Source organism: Rattus norvegicus, chromosome 2, assembly GCF_021556685.1.
Source record: "Rattus norvegicus strain SHRSP/BbbUtx chromosome 2, alternate assembly SHRSP_T2T, whole genome shotgun sequence".
NCBI classification, from domain to species: domain Eukaryota; kingdom Metazoa; phylum Chordata; class Mammalia; order Rodentia; family Muridae; genus Rattus; species Rattus norvegicus.
Genome location: NC_141535.1, coordinates 33,380,492 through 33,402,987, shown reverse-complemented (window position 1 = coordinate 33,402,987; position 22,496 = coordinate 33,380,492). Strand labels below are relative to the sequence as shown.

The window sequence follows — 22,496 nt, the reverse complement described above, 5'->3', positions numbered from 1 at the left end:
TTCCGAGCACCTGAATTACAGGCCTGCTGCCCTGCGTTGGACATTTATCATCATTGGATATTCAGAATTTTACTTTTCGATTTGGCCTATTTTAAACCTTTGTGATATGCATACAAGTCTGTATCAGTGATTGGCAATCATTTCTTTTTTTTTTTTTTTTCTTTTTTCTTTTTTTCGGAGCTGGGGACCGAACCCAGGGCCTTGCGGTTGCTAGGCAAGCGCTCTAGCACTGAGCTAAATCCCCAACCCCGGCAATCATTTCTTGTTTTGCTATCGCTCTTTTTTTTTTTTTAAATGATATTCTTTACACAGAACTTGAGTTTTGTTAGACTCATTTGTCTGGTTTTTCTTTTGATATTTTCTGCTTTTGGTGTCTTATCAAAGAAAGTAAGCGTTCTCTGTAAAAGTTGCCTTTTCTTTTTAATTATTTCCCCATCTTTGGAGTCAGGGTCTTATCATCGCATAGCCCACGTTGGCCTGGATGTTGTGATTCTATACAGCATCGACGTTTCGAGCGCTGTAACCAGAGGCAGGTGAACTACGACCTTCCCCGCCCCACTACACTTTCCCCATGCCAGTGTCCAGAGTGAGTTGACTGTGTGGATGATGGATATAGCTCACTGGTGGAAAGCTTGCTTATCACATATGAGGCCCTGGGTGAGAAACATCTGGGGTTGCCTATGGTTCAGTGGGCAGAGTTCGGTCCCTAGATCCCATGCAAAGACTCAAGCATGCTGAGTGTGGTTCCCTGACAAACCAGTCTAGCTGAAATGACAGGCTCTAGGTTCACTGAGAGACTTCCTTTTTAAAAAAAATGAGGGGTTGGGCATTTAGCTCAGTGGTAGAGCGCTTGCCTAGCAACCGCAAGGCCCTGGGTTCGGTCCCCAGCTCCGAAAAAAAGAAAAAAGAAGAAAAAAAAAATGAGAATGAGGTGTAATAGAGGAAAACACCTGCTGTTGACCTTTGACCTCCTCTCACAGATAGTCACGCACATGTGTAGGCAAGTATACTCATGTGTGCACACAAGGGACTGCACTCTTGCATGCATCATACACACACACACACACACACACACACAGGGGCACACATAGGTCATACGTCTATACTTCTGTCCTTATAACCATACTATATACTCTCTTATTTTAGCATAATAGTAAGTTCTGAAATTGTGAAGCACAGATTCTCTAACTTGGGTCCAAATTATCTCAACCAGATTCTTTATTTCTTTGAATTTCCATATGATTTTTAGGGTTGTCCTTTAGGGATAGCCCTTGTGCATGGCAGGATGTGTTGTAAAAATATAAAAAATAAAAAAAGGTATCTTTTACCTGCTCTATGTTCAGCACCGTGGTGCCCCAAGATGTCTGCTGGATATCTTCATCTCAGTCAGCAAAGCCTCTCACCCGCTCTGCTCCATCCCATATCACACTGCTGAAGGCCTCTCTCTGAGCCGTCAGCAATCTCTCTACCTATCTAGTTCCCAAGGCAGGTTTCCATGCCAGAAACACACACCCCAACTCTGTGGCAGCCCAGACCAGCCACCACGAACTCCATTACACTTAAATCTACACATGAAAGAACACACAACACAATAACCTTTGGTCCAGTTGATAAGATATAATTGTCCACCTAAACATTCAAAGCCATCCATCCCTTAAAACACATCCATCCCTTAAAAACATTCATAACAACCTGTAAAGGTACAGAGCGGAATCTTAACATCACCCGCCATATTGCCCTGTCAAGTCTTCTCTCACTCTCCCTCCTGTCTCTCTCTCCTTTCCGTTCCAGTCTCCTCCTCTTCCTTCAAACTTTTCTCCCGCCCATCCTTCCTTCTCGTCCAATGACAGGCCTCCTTCTATCTTGTACCTGCCTCACCTGTGACATCATCCCACAAGGATTAGTTTTAGTTTTTGCAAGCCCACGTGCTAGGACTTTGAAGAGTTGCCCCAAATCTGTAGGTTGGTTTTGGGGAGTCTTGTCATCTTTGGAATTGTACATCTTCCAGTCACTGAACTGAGAGCCCCTTCCCATTTTCTTCAATGGATTTGGTAGTTTCCAGAGTGTCAGTACCTTTTGTCCAGGTGATTCTGTGTGCTGTGGGGGTAAAACCCTACCTTAGGGAACTGTGATTCATCTTAATTACATTAGACCACAAATACTGCTGCTGGGTTTTTTTTCTCCTCTTGACTCAGGAAATCTCGTTCTTTTTCCTCAGTGATTCACTCTTTCGGGTTAGCCTTTCTCCACTGACTACCTGGCTTTATCTTGAAGGTGGAGTGTTTTCCTCGCTGGTGTAGGTTTTCAGAGCGCCTGCTGCCACTGTTCAGACCTGTCTGGTGGGCGCTGAGAACTGGCAGAATTGGTCTGTCTAACTCACCACGTGCCCGACCCTCTTAATCCGCTGGCTACTTGAAACCTGTATTCTTTGCAAAAGGATGTCACTGTGAGGTAGACCAGGGGGGTGGGGAGGACTCCTGCTCCCCTCGAGTGTGTAACCAGCACTGGCCACTGACAATGCATCTGCCTGACAAAAAACAGACAAACTCGTTAGGTCAAAGGAGTCATTCATCATTCACTCTATAGGTCAGTTAACTCACATCTCTCTCATTTATGTTAAGATAGATCCTCTATGGCCCCCAAAACTTAACATTGTAAAAAGAATTGCCAGGCATGTGTCTTGAACGGGGTTGTAAGGTATGATTGAGTATCTGAAGCTACTTCTGAAAATAGCATTTTAAAAAACCCTTTAGAAGTAAGACTTCGAGGCTGTCTAATCCTAAGAGATAGGAAGATCAAGAGGTTGAAATCACCTTGAGCTATCTATAGAGTGTCTGAGGTTAGCCTGGGCTACATGAGGCATTGTCTAGGAAAAAAATAATAAAACAAAGGGGCTGGAGAGATGGCACAGTAGTTAAGAGTCCTGGCTTCTCTCGCAGAGACCCTGGGTTCAATTCCCAGCACCTACATGGCAGCTCATACCTGTCTGTAACTCCAGGTCCAGGGCATCTGACACCTTCACACAGGCATTCATGCAAGCAAAACACCAATGAATACACACACACACACTCACACACACTCACACACACACACACACACACTGATAAACACACACACTCACACACATACACACACACTGATAAACACACACACTCACACACATACACACACACACACACTCACACACAAATTGATTTCATTAATTTACTGGCTATTTTTACTTCTTTTCAGCAGCTCCTGGGGTACACATATTTTAGAATTTGCTTCTTCTATTGTGAAATGGGGTTCCGATAGTTCAGCAGGGTTTGAGTGCTGAGTCACGTGGAATGTGTTCTTTTTGTTTATGTGCACCCCACCTCACTCTATCTGTGTTTTGCTAGCTTTAGTCTAGTTGGCGTGGGTTGGTTTTATGATAGAACTAATCTGTGACAATTTACTTTTAGTTTTATACTCATTGAACTACAAGTGCTCAGGCCCTTCGGTAAGGGTTTTAGTTCCTAGAAGGTAGATTTCAATTAAAGCAATTAAAATTAATTATGTCAATATCTTTCATCCCCTTTTAGGCTATAGCCATTGTCCTGGGGTTCATGATTATTGTGGCTTTTGCTTTAATCATTGTTTTTGCTGTGAAAACCCGAAGAAAGATGGACCGGTATGATAAGTCTAATATTTTGTGGGATAAGGAACACATTTATGATGAACAGCCCCCTAATGTGGAAGAGTGGGTAAGTTTAAATAAAACAAAACACTTTTAACTCTTAATTAAACTCTCACCTTTATTAAAATCTCCCCACTTTTTTGTACTTTGTTAAATGTCATGCTTAGAATCTTTGTATGTTGTATAAATTGTTTGTTTTTAAGATTTATTTATTATATATAAGTACACGGTAGCTGTCTTTAGACACACCAGAAGAGGGCATCAGATCTCATTACAGATGGTTGTGAGCCACCATGTGGTTGCTGGGAATTGAACTCGGGACCTCTGGAAGAGCAGTCAGTGCTCTTAACCACTGAGATATCCCTCCAGCCCTTTGTTTTGTTTTGTTTTTTTTTTTTTTTTTCCCTTTTTCTTTTTCGAGACAGAGTTTCTTTGTGTAACAACCCTTGCTATCCTAGAACTTGCTCTGTAGACTAGGTTAGCCTCAAATTCACAGATATCCTTTTGCCTATGCCTCCTGAGAGCTGGGAGTGTGCACCACCATATTGGGCCAACTTGTTTGTTTTACTCAGAATGTTTAAAAGGTAGGCCAGTGGAAATTGCCTCATTAAAAGATAAAATCATTTCTGTTTTCAAGGATTAGATCCAGGCTCTGGAAGGAATACCTCCTAAAAAAAGTCACAAAGAAAACTTGGCCTTTGCAGAATGCAAGAACTCCTCCCCTCCGCTTTTCTTTTAACTGTCTTGGAGGAAGCACTGTTGCCTGTGTGGTGGAGGCAGCTGGGGTCAAGATTGGCAGAGGCATTGTGGGAATGGCCACTGTTGGTAACCTCATTGATAGCAACATGGTCAATCACAGTGACTCACTTGTATCCCATTTCGCTTATCAAATACTTGAGTGTGACAAAGACAGAGATTACAGAAGTTTCTATTTTAGGAGGGAGGGTAACACACTGTGAATCTCAGCAGGCTTCCTGTGTGCTGTTCTTTTTTTGAGAGTCTAGGAATCCTTCTTAAAAAGCACCTGAGCAGGGAGTGTTACCCAACCCTTTAGAAGTCTGTGGAAAGAGATTTTGTTTCTATTGGGATGCTGTGAAAAGCAGGTATAGAGACTTGGTTTCTTTTTTTTCTTCTGTTTCTTTCTTCTTTTCTTCAGTACCGGCTACGGGACCCAGGGCGCAAGGGCTCTGCCCCGGTGCTATGGCCCTAGGTTTTATAATGGCCACTTTTTGTTTTGAATCTTTGTGAGTCTGTGTTTAGTAGATTGTGTGGGGGATGTGTTTGGACGTGTGTATTCCTGCTCGTGAGTATAGGCATGTGCACTTGCCACTGGCCCTGTGTAACTATCAGAAGACAACCTGGGGGGTTGGCCTTATCTTACACTTTGCACTTGCCAAGCCAGCTGGTCCCGGGGGCTTCCTAGGATGCTCCTGTGTCTGCCTCCATGTTACTAAAGAAGAACTCTGATTACAGACTGCTACTGCATTTCCCTTTTGCCTGGGCTCTGGGGATCTGAACTTATAGGTTCACAACTTCAAGACAAGGGCTTTACTGTGTAAGCTATCTCCCCATACTCCTGTACTTTCTGCTTTTGAGATAGGATCTCCTTAAATTGCTCAGGCTGGACCTGAACTCACTCTGTAACTAAACCAAGTAGCCAGGATCCCAGGCCTTTAACATCTTGCCTGGTTTTAGCCAGACTGATTTCTTGCCATGAAAACTAATTGGAATTCTGGACCCTGGCTGACTCTAGGTTAGGGTCGTTGTGGCCACTGGCACTGGGATAAAAGAGGGCTTCAATCTTTTAGCTCTAATGCTCGAAATGCCTGAGTTTTTAGGAAATCTACAAGCTTAGATGAAACTTCTAGTTAGTGAAGGAAAAAAAAGAAGCCATGTTAAGAAATCGAGAAAGGGTGTGGCTTACCCGCTGCAGAGTGGCAGGTGCTGTTCCCTGCCTTCTGTAGGAGGTCACTTCCTCTGTGAAGTGTGAGCTTTGGGGGAGTGTTTTCTTTCGACCTTTAGCTTCAGGCGAGGCCACCTGTAGATAGGACAGTCCTTTGTGGACCGTGAGTAAATGTTTTGCTGAGAGTTTCTGGGTGTGTCAGGTTTTCACTGGCTGCCAGGATTTGTTTACTTACGGTTTCGAGAGGCTTTAAAAAGATAAATAAATAAACCAGCTCAAGGGAGACCAGCACCAGTGATGCTAGAGACACAGTGAACTTTAGCCTCTCACCTGCTTTACTGTCTAGAAGGTTTAATCAGTTATAAGTGCTTTTGATAATTTATCAACAGATATTTGCAGTAACTCATGGTAGTGGTGAAGAAGTGAAAGTATTTGAAAAAGAATTCCTTTTGGCTAGTGGCATTGCTAGGTGTAGAAAGCCTTGGGTTCAACACTTGACCCAAGATATCCCCACAGAAATTATTATTTTCATATGTAGTACCTTATGATAAGTGACTTGGGTATTTAAACCTCAAGCAGTTTTTTCCTTCTATTCTCTTTTTGCTACCCAAGCTCATTCCACTGAGCTCAGGTACACATTTCAGTTCAACCCCAGTCTGGGACTGGAGTGATGACCTTTATTCACAAGTTGGGATAGGTCTCACAATTTATTACTATACTAAATTTTGCCACCTCTTTAGATTTTAGGATCACTCCTTCTACCCTAGATCCTTTTGCGTTTTTATGAGAACATTTGTAAAATGCTAAGTTCCCATCCTGCATCTCCTGTGTAAGTTGTTTCTTTACCTTACTAGGGGGGCGTGGTTGTTGTTGTGAGGGAGGTTGTACTAAATGTAATTTAATAAATCCTGTCTGTGTTCCTTCCTGCCTTTGACCATTTATGTTCCTGGAATGAAACACACACACACACACACACACACACACACACACACACACACACACACACACTTTATATTTTAATATGCCTTAAGTAGCACAAGAGCTGGCCAGCTGCCTATCCTCCATGCAGTTAGAATCTACCTCTGTATTTCGTCTGAGCTGCCCGTAACTCCAGCCAGGCAGCCCTTTGGGCAATGCTGTCTTGGCCCCTAGCCCTATCGGCTCTTCTTGTTTCTCTAGCTTATGGCTGCTCTCCTCCCTCCTGCACGTTCTTTTTCTTCCATGCTGACTCCTTTTCTATACCATGACGGCTCTCCTTGCTTTTCTTTGCCATAGCAGCTTTCCTCCTTCCCTCCTTCCTCGTGGTCTCTAGCCTGGGAAACCTAACTCCCACCTATGTTTCTTCTCCCTCAGGTATTGGCTGCTGGCGTCTTTATTTACCAATCAGAATTAACTGGGGGCAGGTCCCTCAGGCTGTGTGCAGACTCAGAGTCTTGGAGGCCAGCGCTTAGCATTATAATAATCAGTAAAAAACCAAACCTGCACAGGAGGTGTCTTTTCTGGATTTGTTATTCTTTGTAAAGTGAGCCTACTTTGTTCTTTATAGTCAATAATTGGGTACTTGGCCATTTTCCAGTGTTCCAAGGGGGTTGTCTGCCCTGTTTTGTTTTCTGCAATTTGAGGGCGGAGCCCAGTGCTTTGGGTGAGCTAGAAAGCCACTTCGTATTGAACCGTGTCTCCAGCCTATAATGTATTCTTTCAGTTACTTCTTCAGTGCTTTAGTTTTTATTCCAGATAGACTTTTATTTTGTTATGTCCTGAAATCACAGATTTTTTTCTTTTATTTTGAACTATTAGAGGTACTAAATGATAGTGTTTGCTTAGCATGAGAGTCCCTGAGTTGAACCTCCCCAACACACACACACACACACACACACACACACACACACAGGGTAAGGCATATATAAGGCATATCAGCTGATTTGAAGCAGAGAGAATTTTGAACATTCTCTTTTCATGCCTGTTTGACCTACATCTTTTGTCATTTTTCCTAATGTCAGAAGTATAATCACAATTTTTATGTAGGTATAAAATTCTGTCATTTTGACCGAATATTATAGGTACTTTATCATGTCATTAAATCTTCCTCAAAAACAGTTTTAAGGACCAACAAGAAGGCTCAGTGGATGAAGACGCTTGGTGCCAAACCTCAGGACCATTTGGTTTTTAATAACAGATTTTTTAAAATTTTTATTTCATTTTATGTCTATGGGTGTTTTGCTTGCAGATCATGTTTATACCTGATATCCACAGAAACCAAGGGAAGGTGTTGAATCCCTTGAAACTGGAATTACAGATGGTTGTGAACTTCCATGTATATGTGGGAATCAGACCCAGGTCCTTTGTAAGAACAACCAGTCCTCTAAACCACTGAGTTTTTTTTTTTTGTTTTTTTTTTGTTTTTTTTTTGTTTTTTTTTTTTAGCTCTGATGACCGTATTTTACTTTATAGGATGGAAGGAGAAAACCAATTCCTATGAGTTGTGTGCTCATGCATGTATGCGCGCACCTGTGTGCACACACATACACACACACACACACACATGCACACACACACACCTAAATAAAAATGGAATAAAATAATATTTTTTCTTTCTTTGTTTTTTGTTTTTGTTTTTTTTTTGGGTTTTTTTCGTTTTGTTTTTTTTTTGAGACAGGGTGTAACTATGTATCCTTGGGTGGCTTACAGCTTGCTATGTAGCCCAGGATAGCTTAGAATCCATAGAGATCCACCTGTCTTAGCCTCCTGAATGTTGTGATAAATGGCTTGAAAGTTTTTTGATACTGTTAAGTGAAGAATGATATCTGTCCATATACTAAGTGTCTTAGTGACTGTTCTGTTGCTTTGAAGAGATGCCATGACCAAGGCAACTCTTACAGAAGAAGGCATTTAATTGGGGGCTTCCTTATAGTTTCTAAGGGTTAACCCGTTATCATCATGGTAGGGAGCATGGTGGCACACATAGCACTGGGACAGTATCTGAGAGCTACATCCTGATCCAGAGAGGTCCAAAGACTGGGCCTGGTGTAGGCTTTTGAAGCCTCAAAGCCCCAGTGACCTGTTTATTCTAACTGGGCCATACCCACTCCAACAAGGCCACACCTACTAATCCTGTCAAACAATTCCACTTCTTGTTGCCTAAGCATCGAAATATATGAGCCTATGTGGGCCTTTCTTATAAAAACCGCCATACTCAGAGTAGGTATAAAATTTAGTTGGGTGGTGGTGGCTCACACTTTTATAGTCCCAGCATTTTGAGGCAGAGACAAGTGAATCTCTGCGCTTGAGGCCAGCTCGATCGACAAAGCGAGTTCCAGGACATTCAGAGCCACACAGAGAAACCCTGTCCTGAAGACACCAAAATTAAAACAAAAAACTGTATGCTTGATGAGTTTTTATACACGAGTACGTGTCTCACAACAATCACAGAGAATGTCTGTCTTTAGTTAGAAGGTTCCTTGAGTCTGCGTTCCCTGTGCCTCCTAGTCAGTCTGTTGAGGATGCCCGCTCTTGTGTCTGTCAGGCCTCCTTGGAGAGATTCATTTGGATCGTTGCGTCTTTCACCTTGATACTTTGTTATTTGTGGAGTATGTGTTTGGTGAGAAAAAGTTTCCAGCCTGACTGCTTTTAGGAAGCCTTGGCTTGGATTAAAACGAAAAGATCATTTAGGAAGATTATTCCTTGCTATCTTGGTTATCTTTATGGTTTTTTGATACATGGTCTTTCTATTGATACATGGTCTTTCTACATAGTCCTAGCTGTCCTGGAACTTACTGTGTAGACCATACCACCACAGAGATCCACCTGCCTCTGCCTCCAGAGTGCTGGGATTAAAGGCTATCATGCCTGGCCTCTCCCATTTTTTGTTTCCTTAAGGTCTCCCGGTTTCTTACGGCCTCTTTTGTTTCATCGTTTTACCTTATTTGCTTGTTTGTTTATCTGTGTGTATGTGTAGCGTGCCATGAGTGGGGAGGCCAAAAGTCAAATTTTCACCATCTATTCTCTCCTTCCTGCGGGTTGTAGGGATTGAACTCAGGTTGTCAGGCTTGTTAGCAAGCTTCCTTACCTGCTGAACCATCATCTTGCCAGCCCTGGTTTAATTTGTAATTTTTTCCCTCTAGATAGGGTCTTGTTATCTAGCTGAGGTTGGCTTTGAACTCTTCATGTATCCCAGGCTGGCCTTTAACTTTCTTAGTACACCTGCCTCAACCTTCCAAGTAGCAAGGATTGCAGGTATATGCCCCACCATATTTGTCTTATTTTGTAAGGCCCCCCTCCCACCAGCTGCCTTATCGGGACTTTCTGCCTTCCTCTCGCCCGTTTTACATTATCTTGGCGAGTCTTCCTTACCTTCACAGTTGCCTGATTGGTGTGATTATGCCACAGTTTGCTGATGGATAAACTTTCCATTTAGAATTGCATACAGAGATAAGAATTAAAACAACAAAAACCTAGCCATGTGCTGGGTACACGCCTTTATTCCCAGCACTTGGGAAGCAGAGGGAGGCAGATCTCTGGGCTGGAGACCAGCCTGGTCTACAAAATGAGTTCTAGGACAGCCATAACGAGACACTGTCTCAACCTCAACCATTCCACCACCACCACCACCAAAAAAAAAAAAGAATTTAAAAACCCTGCTTTGTATTTCTTGTGTACAGGTCTTCAGCTATCTAGGGTGGATTCTCCACTGTACCATTAGTCAGCTAAAGGGTATGCACATGGAGCCATTAGAAATTGAGGAATGCAAATTTATATAGCATCACCACTTGTGCATTGAGCAACTATTAACAGCATATGGGATTTCCACACACTTTTTTTCTTTTCTAATTTTTAGTTAATCATTTAAAGGTTAAAATATGAATTGCATTAATTCCCCCTTTCCCTTTTCTCTCTCTAGTCCTTCCTATATATCCCCATCCCACCCATTTGCAGGAAGCATTCTTTTTTTTTTTTTTTTAAAGATTTATTTATTATATATGAGTACACTGTAGTTGTCTTCAGACACACCAGAAGAGGGCATCAGATCTTATTACAGATGGTTGTGAGCCACCATGTGGTTGCTGGGATTTGAACTCAGGACCTCTGGAAGAGCAGTTGGTGCTCTTAACCACTGAGCCATCTCTCCAGCCCCAGGAAGCATTCTTTTTGTGGATAGCCATTAACCCAAACCTGGTCCTATTTTTGGCAGTTAGGTTTTTTTTTTTTTTTTGTTAATTTTTGATATTTTAAGTACTGGTCTTTGTGACAATTTGCAAGACATTCTTAGTATAAAAATAATGAAATTTTGGCAGGCACGGTGGCACATACCTTTTAATCCTAGCACTTGGGAGGCAGAGGCACCATGATCTGTGAGTTGGAGTCTAAACTGGTCTACATTAGTGAGTTCCAGGACAGCCAGGGCTACATACTGAGACCCTGTCTCTAAAAAACAAAACCAAACAAACCTGTGTGTGTGTGTGTGTGTGTGTGTGTGTGTGTGTGTGTGTGTATGAGTGTGTGTGTGAGTGTGTGTGTGTGTGTGTGAGAGTGTGTGTGTGTGTGTGTGTGTGTGTGTGTGTGTGTGTGTGTTGCCTGTAGTTTTAAAAATTGCTACCATCTTTGCCCAGGAGCTGCTGTGCTACAAGCCCCTCCTGGCTTTCCTTTTTGTTCCACTGGGCTTAGCTGACACCAGCCCTAAACTGGCTTCCTTTTTACCTGCCTTTGCTCTGGGAGGGGTCGAGCTACCAGCTTCCACCGGAGACTCTTGAATCCAAGGATAAAAGACACACAGAAAGCTTTGTTACTTTGTAACTTGCCTAGTAGGCACAATTGGCGGTCGCAGATAACTCCTGCCTGCAAAGGGGTGCTCTTACCAATGTGTTATCTCCGCTTCTCCTTCAGCCCTAAACCAGTGGCTTGTTTCACCTGGCCCCTGTCAAACATCCTTGGCTACCCACCAGCCCATAGCGGAGGCTGCAGGCCCAATGACTGTGCAAGGAGTCTCTTTACGCTTGATCAGTGCCAGCATTTGTCTCTAAGCAACTTGCCTTTCATTTGCCTTGGTTTTAAAAGCTTTGCATAACCACTTAACTGATTACATTTGAAATCGCTTATTTCCCAACACCTTTTTCTGTTCTGGACATTTTCAGCCTGTCAAATTTGTGAGTTTCATCTAAAAACATTTTGTGATTAAGCAGGTTTGTCTATTTTATGATCTTATCACTTACATAGCATGGCTTAGCTTTCTTTTGGATTGTTCTGTCTTTCCTTCCTGCCATTCTCTTGAAGCTTACTGTGTTACTGTTAACATGTTACATTTTTCTAGGTTCTCATGGTCTCTCTCCTTTGACTTCTGTGTTCGGTTAAAGTCTTTGCTTTGAAGTATGAGTGACAGAGCGCTCAGATTTTATGCTTTAGAGTCTCCCATCTATTTCTTTTTTTTTTTTTTTTTTTTTTTTGGTTCTTTTTTTCGGAGCTAGGGATCGAACCCAGGGCCTTGTGCTTTCTAGGCAAGCGCTCTACCACTGAGCTAAATCCCCAACCCCTCTCCCATCTATTTCTTTGTGGTTTCTGTCCTGTCTTCTTGCTGTGCTCCGTAAGGTTGGGACCCACTACATGCTAGACAAGCACCGTACACCAAGACAGTCTTTAGCCTGTGAAACTCACTTTCAATTACAGTATGAAATAAGTTCTAACTTAACTTCCCCCCATGTGACCATGCATTGACACTAAACTTGTATCTCCTAAAAGCCACCTTTATTTGGTAAAGGTTGACTTCTTCTGTTCTTTCCTTTTTTTTTTTTTTGGAGCTGGGGACCGAACCCAGGACCTTGCGCTTGCTAGGCAAGCGCTCTACCGCTGAGCTAAATCCCCAACCCCCCTGAACACATTTTGACCAGAGCAATTATGTAAAAGGCCAACAAGTCATTTTCTCATGGTGAGTTTGCAAAGTGTTAGAGATCGGAGAAGATTGGTGTTGAGCCTGAATTTTATCTGCAGACGGCATTTTCATTCATAAAAATTGGATCACAGAGTCTGCCGCAAAGCTTGGCTTGAACCTGAGTATTTCACGCTCTGGGGCCTCCTTGGGTTAGTTTTGTTTCTAACTGGGATTTAAGACACACACAAGTAGATTAACAGGATCTTGGCTTATTACATTGTTATCTTTGGTACACGCATAACATTTCTTGTTACATTTGTTTCATAACGAACATTTATGAACACATTTTTCCAGCCAACATTTCACCTAAAAACATTTTTTAGCTTCATAGAAAGTGTTGGATCGAGGGTGTAGCTCAGTGGTAGAGAGCATTTGCCTTACATGTGCAAGGCCCTGGGATCAATTCCAGGGACCGGGGGAGGGGGGGTGTGGGGTGGAGAGGGAGAGAATGTGGGGCTCTCCTTATAAATATTGTCTTATAACTTGCCTTTTAGGTTCCACATTAGGCTAATGAGACTTGGATATAACTACAGGCAACAATCTGATCATTTGTATTCCAAAATTTCCTGAGAGTTCATCTCGTTCCTCTTGACGGGCCGTTGAATGGCGTTGGTAGACTGGCGCTGTGTAGCTCAGTTGTAGAGTGTGTGCCTGCTATGCTGGAGGTCCTGGGTGTGATCAGTAGCATTACCGTAAAGCAAAAACAAAAACACAATTGCTATTTTTATGAACCTGTAAAAAAACCTTTTAGATTCTCTGTGAGTCTCACATCACGCACCCTAGGCCTACTCATCTCTGCGTTCCCTCAGATCTGCCCTCACCCTTGCAACCTCCCCTCCAAAATAAAACGCAAACAAAAACAAAAAACCAAGGCATAGAAAACATCTCATCGTGGAGGGCTGTGGTGTGTCACAGTGTATCCCACTCTGTCCACACATCTTCACTTGCAGATGTCCGTTGCAATGAGTCATTGGTCTGGCTTGAGATCTCCGGCTTCTGTGACACCATCATATTGGATCCTCATTGTCGCCCTGTGTCGTGGAGATCCTGTAGCTTTGCAATAGAGGACTGGTCCTTTCACACATCCCAACTGTTGGCAGATGACATAGATTTGGGGGTGGGCCAGTTCAGAGGCCTGGATCTCAGCCTGCTCTCAAGTCCTCAGGGCCGGGTCACCTGCACCCACTCCTCCAGAGCCAGCTCTGCTGTAGTTGAGGTGCAGGGTCCACTCTCCCAAGTGCTGCAGCAGTGATGAACCTACACCTCACCTGCTCTCATGACCCCATGACCCCAGAGTTGGCTCTCTAGACTGCCTCAGGGGGCAGAAGGGTGGCAGGGCCAGTTCTCCCACACTCCGGGAGCTCACCTGCGCCCCCTCTAACAGGGCTGGCTCTACTGTCCTGTACAGATGAGGTACAAGGTCTGCTCTACTAAGTGTTCCAGCTCGCAAAGTCCAGGGCCAGCTCACCTGTCCTCATGACCCCAGGACCAGTTCTCCCGACTGCTGCAGGTAGCAAGGGGTGGGGCAGCACTTCTGCCCCTGTGCCACCCCATTGCAAATAAGTGGCCAGGTCCGCTTCCCACACTCACACTCTCAGAGTTTGCTCACCCACATCTGCCACGAAGGCCGGCTCCACAGTGTTGCCTGGTTGAGGCCAGGGCCCACTCTCCTGAGTAATGCCATAGGTGAGAGATAGAGATGGGGTCAGCTGGCCGGAGCGCCACATTCAGTGAAGAAGTGGGGGGCAGTTCTGCATAGCCCCAGGACAGCCTCATGGGCCCAGCGGCTGTCCCAGTCGGGGACATCCATGTGGACATCTATACTGACCCCTGCTGCTGTGTAGCTAGCATGTCAATCATGGCCCTCCGCAGCTGCTCAGGGCTGGGACCTCACTGTGGCCCCAGGTGGCCCACTGACAGCAGGCTGCTCCGCTCTACCCTCACATCTCCAGCCCCATCTCTCTTTATAATGCTCAAGCCGCTCCTCGTCTCTTTCCCTCTTGACCACCGCATACTGGCATGCTGTGGTGGCTCCTGCTGCAGGCTGGCCGTGTGCTGGTGGGTCCCTGGGTAACATCCTTCACCCATGCTGGGTGGCATGGCATAGATGCAGGGGACACCCACCCCTGTCCTCTGTCCTCCCACGCCCCTCCCCCTCTACCCCCCCCCCCCAGGCAGCAGTAGGGAAAGGTGACCCCTGAGGCCATGAGAGTAGGTGACCTGGCCCAATCAGGTGTCTACAGCCTGCCTGTGCTGTGCACTGGAGGGGAGATGTGTGGTGGCGTGGTCATCCTTAGGTCGAGGTCATCCTTAGGTCCGTGTCTGTCTTCTTCCTCCCATGCTGCGTTACCCGGATTTGATTGGGTTTTTATGAGTCCTCGACATAAGACAGCTTTGGTCGCCAAGCCAGGCATCAAGCTAGGATGAACCAAGGTCTGCCATCCTCTCTGCCTCTGACTGAGATAAAAGCATGACCACCAACAGGGTGTCTTCGCCCATTGCTGGGGGCGGGGCGTGGGTGGGAGGTGGGGGTGGGGATGAGATGGGAACTTCTTTGGCTCACTGACACTCCTGGGGTGAAGAGTCTATGAGCATACCTCTTCATAAACTAAGGCCAAATTGTTTCCCAAAGCTTGCCCACTTACTATCTCAGCCCCGACTCTTGGTACTGTTAACTTTTTACCGTCTGTCGCTCAGCCTAGACAAGCATCAATGTTATCTTTGTTTATACAGGTTTTCTGGTCATCGGCCTAATGTATTTTCTTTCTACCTTGAACTTTTAACAGTTGTCCAGGGAGCAAAAGACCCAGGCAGCGTCCCTGGTATCTTGTAAGAGTTTTGATGAGGGCAAAGGACGACTTTTGTGAGGCGTGAGCTAATCTCAGCCCTGCTTGGTGTCTGTGTGTCATGCTTAAGTGACTAAGCATCTGGATAGGACAAGCCAAGGTGCGCCTGTCCCGTCGGCGTAAGGATGTGCTCCTTCTCTGTGCACCAGTGTCTTGAGTGCCTGATGGAGGTTTGTGATTCTCAGTGGAAGCCAGAGCGGAAGGCTGGGTCAGTGCGGGAGTGCACACAGGCATACAAGCCAGAAAACCAGGCTTTAGTAAGTCTGTATCATCAAGAGGCAAAGCTGACCCTTTCTTGTGGGCCTCGGTTGTTAGATAAATGGACTAGCGTGACTCTTAGGCTGCCATTTCTACCATTCTTTAAGTGTAATGTTCCCTTTTCTACTTTTTGTTTGTTTGTTTCTTGACAGGGTTTCTCTATATAGCCCTGGCTGTTGGTTGTCCTGGAGCTCATTCTGTAGACTAGGCTAGCCTAAAATTCACAGAGATCCCCTGTCTCTGTCTCCAGAGTGCTGGGATTAAAGGCGTGTACTACCGCCAGCCAGGACGCTGATATTTTAACCCACGAGTTTGGTTGGAGACAGCACCTGGATGTGTGTGAAATCTCTGGCCAGCAGATTAACAGGTTTGCGTGTCAGTTCCTCTGGGCAGTTATTTTGTCTGCTAAGGCTAGTGTGAGATGTGGCTGACTGAAAATGTACCTCTCACTTTAGGGAAGAAAAACAGCTGACTACACAGGAAAGAATTTTGATGTCCTAGTTAAGGTGACAGAAACAACATGAGTTTGCTTGGGTAAAAAAAAAAAAAAGACTATTTAAAATGTTTTGGGTGGCCACACATGAAACCTTAGAAAAGAGTTGAAACAACTTAGCCTCAGAGAAACTTAGTGTGAGGTTGTGGTATCAGTGACAACTAAAATTCGAGACTTTCTGAAGGTCCTTAGGACTTGCATGCTAACCTTGACTTCTTCCTGGCTGGGCAGGCCTCCATCTTGGGAACAAGGGCAGAAAGCAGACACTTGGAGTGCTTGAGGTTTTCTTCCCCTTCTTACAAGGTCGTATGTAGCCCCTAGCTAAGAATGAACCTTTGATCTTCCTGTTTCTACTCCCCAAGTGCTGGCGTTGACTGTATTACCACACTTAGCTTGAATATTTTATACTGATGCTTCTCAAACTGGCTGGAAAGGGACCCTGTCTGTGCTGGATTGGGTCAGATGCCCTCCTTGCACTCACTATGGCTACTTGGTATAGCGTTTTTGGGGAGTGAGGAGAGGGTTTCTAGGGGAAGGTGCTGAGTAGGCAGGATTACTATACATACGCTACTCAATCGGTTGTCACTTCCCTCTTGTTTTTATGTCTGGAGTCATCTGACTAGGTGTAAGTTCAGAGTATAATTTGAGCAGCTTACAGTGAGTTTCTGAGTAGGTTGGAATGTATTTGCTGGCTTCTCTTATGGAGGCTTCCCTGTTCCCTGGTTCCCTTTCTGCTGAATGAAACAAGACTTGGAACGGAGCAAGCACTATGCTTTGAGGGGTTGAGAATAACAGAGCAGAACCCATTCATCTGTGATTCCACAAAGACAAACTAACTCGTGCTAATAACTTTTCCATCAGAACCCCCTTACCAAGCCTGTAGTTTCTATGTAACTGTAGAAAAATGCATATCCACTTTCTCTAAATAAATACAAGGCTGGCTTTGGGAAAGTTTACACTTCTATGGTAAATATTTAAAAGTTGATTGTGAACATGTGCTACCATGCATGGCCTTGAGATCAGTTTTTATTACTACATTATCTGATCAATTGGCAATTAAAATTCAGAGCTCGAGTTTCAGGTCCTCCTGGGGTAGTTAGAGAATCTGAGATGCGTCTGTTATTCCCATGAAGGAGGATGAAGATCTGAGGGGCAGACAGACTTCGGAGACAAGATGGCGGCTTGGAGTGATCCATGACTTGGATTGTTTACTCAGACTCTTTCCAGTGACTTGGCTTTGAACTTTGTAACTTAATTTTAACAGGAAAATTAAAGGAGAAAACAAGCAGACAAACAAACAAAGTAGCTATGAAGGTATAGAGTCAGGATTTGTGCAGGACCTTTTTACTTGTGACCATCCCAGGATAGAGTTTGGTGTCCTTGACTTCAGATGAAGTTTTTAATATAATAGGTTAGACGTCTGTAAACAGGGAACGTCAGAGTTCCGTCCATAGTTAGGCTGGTAAAATTGAAGGCCAACCAATATAATCTTAACCAATGATTTTTTTTTTTGTTTTTAAGAGACCAGTTTTATAGGAATATATTTGACATCCAACAAGCTGTGCATATGCACCGATGTTCCTTGATTTTATATGGCGGTTATGTCTTGATAAAATCCACAGCCAATACACTTCAGTTAGAATGGTATCTATAGTGTCTGCAGCTTGGATAAGGGCATACAAGATGTAAGGGTGTTGAAAGACCCCCAGAGTGGGGAGTCCCTCACTCAAGTCTCGGGATGACGCAACCCCCCAAGAACCGTCCTTGTAATCACATGAGATTTATCGATAGCAACCAGTGCACTGGGGTCGAGACTCGTATCCCACGCAGGGGCAGTGGAGTTCAACCCCAGAGGAAGGGAGAAGAGGTATTTAAAGGGAGAAACTATAACCCGAGGGGGCAGGGATGGCGTCATAGACTAACAGTGAAAAATCACAAGGAAGAACTCTGTCCCCCAAGATTGTTTCCTAGGAGAAGCTGTCTCCTACTTCTCAAGATTGTTCTCTAAGATTTATGGTCAGCTACTTTCTGGGAGAAAGCTGTTGAGCTGGCCAATGTAATTATCCATTCTATAGCCCTAGGAGAGGCTTCTTGGAACATACAATTCTGGGGCCTAACCTGTTTTTTTTTTCTGCTCTAAACTTTGTGTCTAGGGGGGCAACTTTAAAACTTTTATCTTTTAGGTGTAAGTGCCCCATCTCAGTGTGACTGACTCCTATCAACCCTGCTTCAGCCTTAGAGTGAAAACATGTTTTCCTTGAGGCCTCCCACGTGCAGATGCCCACAGTGGGAGAGGAGTGAGCATGGATAGGCTGGAGTGGTCAGGCAATCTTGGCCGTCAGCATTTGACAACTGATGGGATTCGGGTAGCTCTTCTCCCTCCCCAGTACAGACATTCTTGTTCTCGTGGTGGTTCACTGGCCTCTCGCCGTGGGAAAGGTTGTCTGTGGTCTCTGATAGAACAGGAAGTAGCAGAAGTAACAGCTGCCTAGCTGACTGTCTGAACCATCCAGGAGGAGGAGTACGGTAGGCCCTGACTGTTTCAGGTCCACTGTGAGTGGAGAGAGGCTGGAGGACACAAACAAGCAAGCGTCCATACAAACAGCCTGCTTTAGAGAGGGCTGTGGGAAGAGGGAGAGTTCGTGATAGAGCTGGAGAGTGCTATTTGTGGTTCTCTGAAAGCCGCAGTTCCTAGATTTCTAGCACCAAGAGTTAATGTTTCTGAAGTCAGCCATGTGGATAGGTGTAATGATCTGAATGGCCATGGCTGTCTGCAGCCCAGGGCATTCTGTCCCACATCAGTGGCTCTCTTCCATGGCTGCTATTTGGATCCCCTGGAGGCAGCATTAGAGTAGTTTACTCTGCCCGGCCCCTGGTTTCTGACTTAGTGGGTTTGGATTGGGGTCGAGCAAATGGTGTGGATATGCTGTTCTGGGGAGCATGATGTGAGAACCCCTGTTCCCTAAAATCTAGCCACAGCCGTTGTACTGCAGACCTGTTTAGCCTCTGAGTAAGCATCGGCAAAAGTCCTTTCTGTGCCATGACACACCATACCCAAGTGAACTGAAGGGCACTGAAGGGCATTAGGAAACTGAAGGGTCTTTGGGACGGCGGGTGTTGTTAGGGATATTTCTGGCCTTTTAGAGGAACCATAGCCTGAAATACCTGTGTACTGAAAGTCCAGCCTTCCCTGGGATTTCTGTTTCTACAAGAAACCACAGACTAGATAACCGATAAAGTGCGAGTGAGGCTCTCTGTCTCTCCTGCTCCCAGAACTCTTACTAGCTCCTGATTGGCTTCCAAACCTCTGACAGAGTTTGTCTTTGTTGATACACAGTTTCTCTGGGGAGCATGCAGCTGGTGCTGCCGCGCTACTATTGAGCAATTTCAACCAATCAGTTGTTCCAGCTTGGTCTATGACCTCGTCATTTGTAGGATTGCTCCACATGGAAACAGTTCAAACAACCTGAAGCGTTTAAAAAAAAAAAAGGATTGGGATAGTGGTGGCAATCCCTTTAATCCAAGCACTCTGCAGGCAGAGGCAGGCGGATCCCTCTGAGTTTGAAACCAGCTTGGTCTACAAAGTGAGTTCCAGGACAGACTGGGGTACACAGAGAAACCCTGTGTTGAAAAACCAAAACCAAAACCAGTCCAGTCCCCCCCCCCCCCCCCACCAAACAAACACAAAACGAAAAAGCAAAACCAAAAAAGGAACTTTTGAGAAGGTGTTTTGAGCTTTTGTCGGGGTTGAACATCTGCAGGTATAAAAATACCAGGAAACAGGAAGAACGAGTTGGAGCACTCAGTGTTGAGAACTTGTGCAAGGATCATAGCTCATGAAGGTGGGTTGGGCAGGCTGTAAAATGGAGATAGCACGTTGAGATTAGCCCGCTTCTCTCTGTGCACGGCTTCTTCTCTGCTTTACTTACCGAGCAGGCAAAGGCCCTTCCAGTGGGGCATTCTCAGCATCACTAGTGACTGACTTCAGTGTCAATTGCTGCTCTTATGAAGTTAGACAAGTATAGGTTTTATGTTGTCTCAGAGTGTGGTGAGTTGAAGGCAAGGAGAACGGTTTTCTTTGTTTCGGGGATACGTGATGTGCCTAGACATAGTGCACACCTCAAGAAGCTGGGGTAGAATTGGGAGAAACAGCTTGTGAGAGGGACAAGGCTCAGCCAGCTTCCACACCAACCATTTCTTCTTCTATTTGACTTTGGGCAGATTGATTTAATTTCCTCATCAGAAAATACGGATAATCCTGCCTCCCTGGGTAGAAACAGGATTAGACTGCCTGGCACGTGACAGACACTCATCAGGGGACATTCCCTTTCCTTCTTAGCGGTGGGTGACTTCTGTCACACTGCTAGACTGGCTGGCTGTGGGTCCACCTGACTGCGTGCACGTGAACTTGTAATGGGGGCAGAGCAGAGAGGAAGTGGAGAATGCTGTCATCCAAGATTTTTGTTTTGTTTCTTGTTTTACTTTGAGGCAAGGTTTCTCTTTGTAGCTCTGGTTGCCCCGGGACTCAGATGCTCCTGACTCTGCCTCCCAAGTGCTGGGATTAAAGGAATTTGCCACTGTGCCCCATTCCAGTTTTTTTTTTTTTTAATTGGAATGTGTGCCTTAGTATCCATGTATCCTGTGGATCCCCCCAAATGATTCTCTTCTTTAAACCTGTTTGTATGAGATGTTTTTCCCTTCCTTCCTTCCTTCCTTCCTTCCTTCCTTCCTTCCTTCCTTCCTTCCTTCCTTCCTTTTTCCGGAGCTGGGGACCGAACCCAGGGCCTTGCGCTTTCTAGGCAAGCGCTCTACCACTGAGCTAAATCCCCAACCCCGAGATAGGTTTTTAAGATAAACTTTCGAATTTGACCTCAGGTGAGTCTGAGGCATGTCTGGGTTGGCTGGACTCCACTGCGTGGATTTCCACTTCCTTTCTCTATCAGTTCTTTTCCATGCTTGAAGACGCCGGAATAGAGGTTCAGTCAGCCAAGGGTTTACCAGAGGCTACACCAAGTTGCAAGCCCAACACGTGGCCCTGGGGATGATGGCTTTCGTTCTCCCAACACAGATCTTAATTTGTGTTTTCGCTTTACATTCTTTTGCCTCCAGTTTCCCAGGAAGTCTTCTTTCTATTACATTTATTTGTGTGTGTGTGTGTGTGTGTGTGTGTGTGTGTGTGTGTGTGTGTGTTGAGGGGTGCACCTGTGCCATAGCACATGTGTAGTAACTCAGAGGACACCTGTGGGACCTAGCTCTCTCCTTCCACCATGTAGGTCCCAGGGACTGAGTTCAGGTTGTCGTTTCTTTTGCAAGCTGAGCCATCTTGAAGGTCAAGCTCTGGCCTTCTGCCTACGCAGACCCTGGCCTGGCTTTGGCGAGCAGGGGTTCCCACATTACTGTTTTTTATTAGGTCTAGGTCCTTGGGAAGGTTATCCAGGGCCCTGAGCCACAGCTTCCTCATTTCTGAGAGAGGTGTGTGTCATGGCTGTGCCTAGGAAGTGAGCTGTCAGGTAAGCATTGTTAGCAGCCAGTCCTTGTTGGTAAAGCTTGTGAACAGTCCGTGGTCTCCAGAAGGTAGAGAAAGTGAGCAGCCATTGCTTCGAGTGAGTGAGTGAGTGAGTGAGTGAGTGGGTGCTCTGGGGGGGGGGGTGTTTGTAGGGATAGAGAGGTGGGGAGATAAGAGAGGCTTGTACCTCATCCTGCAGGGATTTGAGTGAACCCTAGGAGGTGGCCGCACTTGAACTAAGAGTCCAAAGAAGGATTAGCAGACAAAGAAAGGGGGAAGGGCATTCCAGGCGGTAAGGAGCCAGAAGGACTAGGGCTCTGGTAAAGTTTCCGTGCTGGAGGGGAAAGGAAGGGGAGTGGATCCAGGAGAAATGCAAAACAGGCTTTTAAGAAAAGGAAGTCTTTTATAGTTCTGAGGAGATCTCTAGGCTAAGAACCGGCCTTTGACCTGGCAATGGATTTGCCTGAGAGGGTGTTGTGTTCTGCTGTAAGGAATTCAGTGGGAGCCAAGAATGGCTCCCACCCTGGCCGGGCCCCCTGTGGTGGAATCTAAGAACACTCCCTGGAAACCCACCTGCTGGCTTGGCCGTGGCCCTGAATTCCACTTTTAGAGGGAAATGATCCAGCCTCTCTCTAACCCTGAATGTGAAACAATCAAAAACATCACGTGCTCTCATAGCAGAGAACATAAGGTGGAAGCCTCATGCGTAGTAAGGACATACCATGAATAGATGTACAGTGAGGACACACCATTTATAGCTGCAGATAATAATTGCAAGAGTATAAAGTAGCAGAATCATCTAGTTACAAGCTGCAAGTTTGGGGGTTGGGGGGGGGGAGCTCAATTGAATCTAAGGAATTTATTTGTATCCAGTATAGTAGGAGGGTTTTTTGTTTTGTTTTGTTTTTGTTTT

General features: G+C 45.1%; 1 protein-coding gene across 4 annotated transcripts in view; it reads left to right on the top strand.

The window, feature by feature from the left end:
- Ocln (occludin) overlaps positions 1–22,496 on the top strand; it is a 49,993-nt gene that overhangs the window by 13,864 nt on the left and 13,633 nt on the right. For all 4 annotated transcript variants that reach the window (NM_031329.3, XM_087635340.1, XM_087635333.1 and 1 more), the window contains 1 exon segment: positions 3,564–3,725. In NM_031329.3, the coding sequence (NP_112619.2) occupies positions 3,564–3,725 (162 nt within the window).